General features: G+C 35.8%; 1 protein-coding gene across 1 annotated transcript in view; it reads left to right on the top strand.

The window, feature by feature from the left end:
* The window catches only part of ADAT2 (adenosine deaminase tRNA specific 2), a 15,792-nt gene extending 13,633 nt beyond the window's left edge, over positions 1-2,159 (top strand). The window contains exon 6 of the mRNA XM_026705609.2: positions 16-2,159. Coding sequence (XP_026561394.2) covers positions 16-56 — 41 coding nt within the window. The 3' untranslated portion in view covers positions 57-2,159. The remainder of the gene's footprint in view (positions 1-15) is intronic.
* Positions 2,160-7,123: the final 4,964 nt, after the last annotated feature.

A 7,123-nucleotide genomic window follows, 5' to 3' on the forward strand; every position in this document is an offset into this window, starting at 1 on the left:
TTTCCTTTTTGGCAGCACCAAAATCAAAAGTTCGGAAAAAGGAATTCAGTAAATGAGACGCTGTTGTAAAGTTACCCAGTCTAGAAGAAGAATAAATCCCTGAAAGATCTTTGCAATGCTGACCTTTACTGGACTAAATTATTTAGCTCCAGAAGATGGAAAATGACATATCTGTCCCTTTTCAATATGTGGTTGAATGTAATATGCTAGTTATGATAAATTAACAAATACAGTTGTGGGTCAAAATATCTAGTTTGTTTTCCCCTGAGTGCTAAACTGGACAGGTATTATTGAAAGAACAATATCAGCTAAGGCTGAACTCCTACGACTATTGATTTTGAACTCGATCAGATGTTTAACTAATTAGGATAATTCATGCTTTGCCAGTACAGATTTGTGCTTACTTCTACTGTCTTGTAAATTATTTGGATAAGAACTCTGTATAAAACTCTGTCATCTTCCAGTTCACTAAATTATACATGCTGAATCAGGCTTCCCAGGTCACTTGCTACATTGGAATTTCTCTTGGGAACTAGTCTGATTAGTATTAGGACTTTATTAAGCTATAATACAGTCCAGGCATTTAGTCATTTTATTCTAATTGAAAATTAAACCCAGATAAGAGACAATTTACCTTCTATTCAAATCTCCACTAATGGTTGTGCATTGATATGGCATGGATGAGTGGAGATTTAGTAGAAGAAGTGACAGAAGTAGAAATTATACCCAACTCTTGGGCAGACCACAACCCTCTTAGAATCAATTGGAAAGGTAAGAAAAAATCAAGAAGTTGGACTTTAGATTCTCAATTATTAGAGGATGAGGATTTTATAAAGAAACTTAAGGAAGAACTAACTTTTATTTTAAAGAAAATAATTATCTAGACACAACTATCCAAAATTTATGGGACACCATGAAAGCCATCATACAGGGAAATATAATATCTTACACTGCACAAAAAAATAAAAGAAAAACATGCTCAACAAAACAATTTATATCAAACAATCAAGAAACTAGAATCCGAATTACAGGATGCCCCACAAAATGTTAAATGACAAGAACAATTGATTCTCTATAAACATAAACTCAACTTTGTTGAACAGGAAGAATTGATTAGAAACTTGAAAGTAACTAAGCAAATATACTTTGAACAAGCAAACAAGCCTGGTAGATGGCTGTCTTATAAGCTCAACCTACCAACTACAAGATGAAAGTGAAAATTATCAACATACGATAGAGAAGAAAAAAGAGATTGCACATAAATATTTTGAGAAACTGTCTAAGAAAGAGAGAGTAGATGAAGGTCAGATAAGGGAATATCTAAGAGAAAAAAAGAACTTGAGAAATTAACGATGAGATGAAAGAATTTTTGACAAAGGACATATCTATGACAGAATTAAAACAAGTAATTAGAACCCAGAAAAGTAACAAAACCTCAGGCCCTGATGGCTTCCCAGCAGAATTTTATAAAGCGATAGAAGAAGTGGGACCAATAATGGTGGATTTATATAATGAGATATTATTATCTACTAAAATGCCAGACACATGGAGAGAATCATTAATTTTGCTAGTCCTGAAGGGGGACTCAGATGCCAGAATGATACAAAACTATAGACTAATTTCTTTGCTGAATGTAGATTATAAAGTATTTACTACCATTATTGCTACTAGATTAAAGAAAATTCTGAATGATTACATACATCCAGACCAAAATGGATTTCACCCAAATAGACAAATTAGGAACAATTGAAGAATAATAATGGATAGTCTGGAATATTATGAAGCCCACCTGGAGAAACAGGTAGCCCTTGTTTTCTTGGATGCTCAAAAGGCTTTTGACAACCTTAATTGGCAATTTATGATTCAGCAAATTTATGACATGAATTTTGGCACCAAATTTGAGAATATTATAACAGCAATTTATTCAGTACAAAAAGCAAATATCATAATAAATGGAGAAAATACCCAAACTTTAAATATAGAGAAAGGAGTCCAACAAGGTTGTCCGCTGTCCCCTCTGTTCTTCATATTATTGTTAGAAGAACTATTAGAAAGAGTGAGGCAAAATCCTGAAATAAAAGGATTGAAAACGAGAAATGAAGAATATAAACTACAAGCATTTGCAGACGATATGGCTTTTATTATTGAAGACCCAATAGAAAAAGGACAAATATTAATTAAGGAATTAGAAAGATATGGAGCAGTGGCAGGATTGAAAATTAATAGACAGAAAACAAAACTTTTAGCAAAAAAATTAACAAATTTACAAACAATAGAATTAGAAAGAGTATTCGGACTCTATGTTGGAAATGTAAAAAAAAAAGAGGGACATATTATCATATGTGGTGGTCTTGCCCAGAGGCTCGAAAATATTGGCTCAAAATCAAAAATTGGCTACAGGAAATCACCAATGGACAATTAGACCTAGAACCAGAACTCTTCCTATTGGGGATCTTCCAAAAAAATACGTAAAGAGCACAAAATTATTGCCCAATGTTGGAAACAGCCATATATACCCGTAGAGAAACTGGTTATACAAAAAGTTATGAATTGTGCTAAAATGGATAAATTAACACTGAGTTTAAAAGATAAGGAAGCTTCAATATTTTATAAGGTATGAGAACAATGGTATAGCTGGATAGATCGGAGACAGATTAAGGATAGGTAATTATTAAATATAGAATTTAGATAGAATAAGGATATAATTATGCAGAAATTAATACCTGTAAATATTGCACAAATGATTTTTACATGATAAGCACCACAAATAGCTGTTATTGAGTGATATATATTTTTATGTTTTTAATGTAATAAAAAAAATCAATAAAAAAAAGGAGGGGACCTTCTGCATAAAAACCATGTACTCTTTCACTGAAATAGTCCAAATATGTATAAATATCTGACAATGTCTAATTTGTACCATTTTCTTCAGTGCATCACAAAACAAATGTAGAACTTCCTAGAGGCTTCAGACCTTGGTAAAAAATATTGGAAATATTAAACTTAACATTGTGATAACTGAATTGAAAGACTTGTATTCATGCCTGATAGTTGCTGCCATATCTCCTCTTTTCAGATGAATTCTTGTTGTGATAGCAATCACCATTAAGGATCAATTGATTTAGTTATATTTTAATATGTTTGCAATAGAAAACCCCTTATACTATTGAAGGCAGGCTGTTCAGGTTAGCAGCATCTATCCAATCTTGGACAGTATTGAAAAGCTCAGTAGGGACATAATAGTTTATTCTTAGGAAATTCCAGTACTGTTGGACTGACTGCGAAGTTGAAAAAGCATTCCAGAAAAAAAAAGGCAAAAGAAAACCACTTCTGTAATGTTGCTGAGAAAATAACATGGGTGTAACCATGAAGTCATCAGGAGTCATGGTAAACTTGAGGGAATTTGCTAAACGAATTACCAATGCAGTACTTGTGTACCTATGTTCACTTACAACAGAGGTCTCCAAACTTGGCAACTTTAAGACTTGTGGACTTCAACTCCACAAGTCTTAAAGTTGAAGTCCACAAGTCTTAAAGTTGAAGTCCACAAGTCTTAAAGTTGCCAAGTTTGGGGACCCCTAACTTACAATAATAACTTATTTGTAAGGGCTACCTTTCCTGAACATACAGGTAGCTAAAATGTTGAAGTTATATTCAAATATGCTAGTGTTACTCAGTCTTAAATGAAGTCATTTTGATAATGACTGTGTAGGAAGTTAATTATATCACCAAAATACAATATTTGGAAAAGGGTCATACAGAAGATGGCAGAAGTAATGTTAGTGAAGGAATACAGCACCATTTTTGAGCTTCCATCTTATACCTTCTCTCTCTCCTACACAGCTCTCTGATTCTCCTTCCTTATGCCAGAAAAATATGTGGAGTTTGTTGATGTTTGGGGGAGAAGGAAGGAACTATTTGTCTCATAATTAAAGATCTATTTTAACTAAGTTAGAAGTCCAAATCGTAGCTGGCACATTCTGCATTGTAGGTCCAGCGAAAAATACCTAGACTATCTGGTTCAACATAAGGCTACTCTGAATCTGAGAAGTCATGGGAAACCACAGCAGGTATCTATATCTTATGTCAGATATACATCATTTCCATGTGAAATTCCCACCCAAGCCCTGCCTCCGGGACCTTCCACCTACATACTATACAACTAAATCTATAGTATATAGATTTATATGCTACCTACAATGTAGTACATACTATAGATTATCTATACACTACTAAAACTATATACTGCTAAAACTATTATTGTTTTAATTAATCTACTATTGGCATGTTCAGTTAGCTGAAATGGTACATCATAGTGAAATAATTTTTGAATCCAGATGACCTCAAATCTGCTACCTTGAAGGCATACAAACTCTGGGACCCATTACTCCCGTGGACGTGAAATTTCAAGGACCTTCTGACCAGGCATACTGGAAGGGTTACATAGTTATGTAGACAGCCCTGCTGTACTTCTGCCATCAGCTGAGGCCATGTGATCCAGATGTATCATATGTCCTGCCAGCTTCCCTCAAGCAAAGTCAATGAGAAAGCCGAAAGGAAGTCAGAAATCACCCCTACTTCCCACTGCTGTTTTGGCCACCTGTGGTCATTCTGTTTATCTCTTTAGGTAAGTATTACTGAAGTTCATTTGCCACTCTAATTACTCTTCCATCATGCTGCACTATCTTTTTCTAAAAGGATGACCCAGTGGGTCATCGGTGGTCCGGTAAACAAATTCCAGGATGAAGGGAACTTCCTGCTTTCTGCCACAATATACTCTCCAGGATTGGTTGCTGTGCAACAAGAAGAAAACAGAGCGATGTTTTTCCATCTGATTGTGTGGTAAGATTTGTCTGTTGACCTTGGGGAATCGCTAAGCTTGGGTGGGGGTAATGAGTCTGTAGTCATTTCTCATGATGACATGCCTGAGACATCCTAACTTGTAAAAAGGTAGACAGTCGAGGCGGTGTAGAGAAATGTAGAGATAATATGGTGAAGGCATGCCAGAACTGTAAAGTGATTTTTCAAAAAAGACGATAAATATAATCTCATCCCTGGGAAAGGAGAGAGTGTAGGCACAACCCTACCTTGATTCTGGGTGGTATTATAGGGAGTAGAGTGTAACTTGGAGAGCTTTCAAGACTTTGTTAGTCTTTGCAGTGTCCTTTGACAGTCCTTGCAGTGTCTGTTTCCTGACCTGGCCCATATCAAAGGGTTGACGGGCAACAAGGAAACACAAAGCCAAAATTTCAGAATACATACTTGAAAACTTTATTGGATTATTATTAGATGTATTGTGAGGCACATCCAGAAGAGGACCTCAGTGTTCCAGCAATGAATAGTTCAGGAAGATTGGAAGGGAAGTCTTGCTCCTCCAAAATGTGCTTGCTGAGCAAATAAATAATTTCAGCAACAATCAAGCACTTGCCTGTGACTTCTGGATTTTAATGTTATGGGTTGTGTTGAGCCTTGCCTCCACTCAGTATTTGTTGTTATAGGAATCAAGATCTGTGTTTCTAATACCTGTCATCCTTTTCCCAGCCTGGCTGGCTTTCTTGATGTAGTAATTTCACACTGTATATAGAAAGAAGGAAAACAAATTGGTAGCTTTTAAGCAGCTGTTCTAGCACTTTGGTCTTCAACAGTTAAGCTTAAAATTATCTCCTGTTGACTTCAAATGCACCAGTAAGAGGACTGAAGCAGGTGACATAGGAGGCGCCAGATCCGATAGCTGTTCTCTTGCCCTCCAACTCCATTTTTGCAAAGGGGACGACGACTCATATAGCATTCTTGTCAGAAGTTTGAAATGGTTGCTAAAATTTTTTTTTTAAACTGTACTCAGAATTGGTCCAAGAGCCACCATGTATGATTCCAGAAAATAGTTTACCACACTGAGGTAAAGATCGTTAATAAACATATTTATTTAGCTATAGGCTGTATGGTTTCTTGGCTAAAGCTTATTTCATTATTGACTTTCAGCCATGCATTTAGTGACTATGCGAAGTTACAGCTGCATTGAAAAAAGTGGCTTATGACCATTTTTCACACTTATGACCATTGCGGCATCTCCATGGCCAAGGGATCAAAATTCAGCTGCTTGGAAACTGACTCATATTTATGATGTTTGCAGTGTCCCAGGGTCATGTAATCACCTTTGCCGCCTTCTGACAAGCAAAGTCAATGGGAAAGCTAGATTCATTAAATAACTATGTTAGTAATTTAACAACTACAGTGATTCACTTAACAACTGTGGCAAGATGCATCATAAAATGGAACAAAGCTCACTTCACCACTATCTCACTTAGCAACAGACATTTGAGCTCGATTGTCACAAAACGAGCTGTATAGGATCATCTGGTACTCCTTTGAGTTATTAATACAATTAACAGCAAGGATAGGATGGCATTTCTATTGCTCTTGTACAATAATCCTCTTCAGATTCACTCAAAAGCAAACTCTTTTTGGTTAAGTAGGATTTATTGTCAGGTTAGTGCATGTGTTATAGGTTTGCAAACTTTACAGAATTACAGAGTGATAGAGATTATTTTTAAATTGATTAGAGTCACAATATGATGCCTATATTTACTAGTGGGCAGACCAGGTCACAAACCTTTGCATAGCACGTCTAGTAAATTATTCTTACTCATAAGAACTATTTAAAAAAAAAATCTTTCAGCGTAGTCCTGAGTTTTTCTGGTAATGTCTTCGTCATATGAATAGAAAGATATGCTCCAACTGTGCATAAATGGATATGAGCACAAAATTTGGTTCTGTGTTCCAAGGGGATTTGTCCCCTGAGAAGCATCTATATCAGGGGTATCCAACCTTGGTAAGTAAGACCTGTGAACTTCAACTCCCAGAATTTCCCAGCTAACCATGCTGGCTGGGGAATTTTGGGAGTTGAAGTCCATAGGTCTTTAAAGTTGTCACGGCTGGACATCTCTAATATATATAATTGCAGCTAATAGGTGTAAATTTTATAGACACCCTAATCTATATGATTGCAATGGTAGGTATAACCTTGATGAAGAGGATTTTAAACCATATTTGTGGAAAGGTGATCCCTCCTTTTACATAGCTACTGTATATCTGGGAATGGCTGTACTGTTTTACAAATACCATC

Source organism: Pseudonaja textilis, chromosome 1 (assembly GCF_049901715.1).
Source record: "Pseudonaja textilis isolate UNSWEBS1 chromosome 1, rPseTex1.2, whole genome shotgun sequence".
In the NCBI taxonomy this organism is placed as follows: Eukaryota; Metazoa; Chordata; class Lepidosauria; order Squamata; family Elapidae; genus Pseudonaja; species Pseudonaja textilis.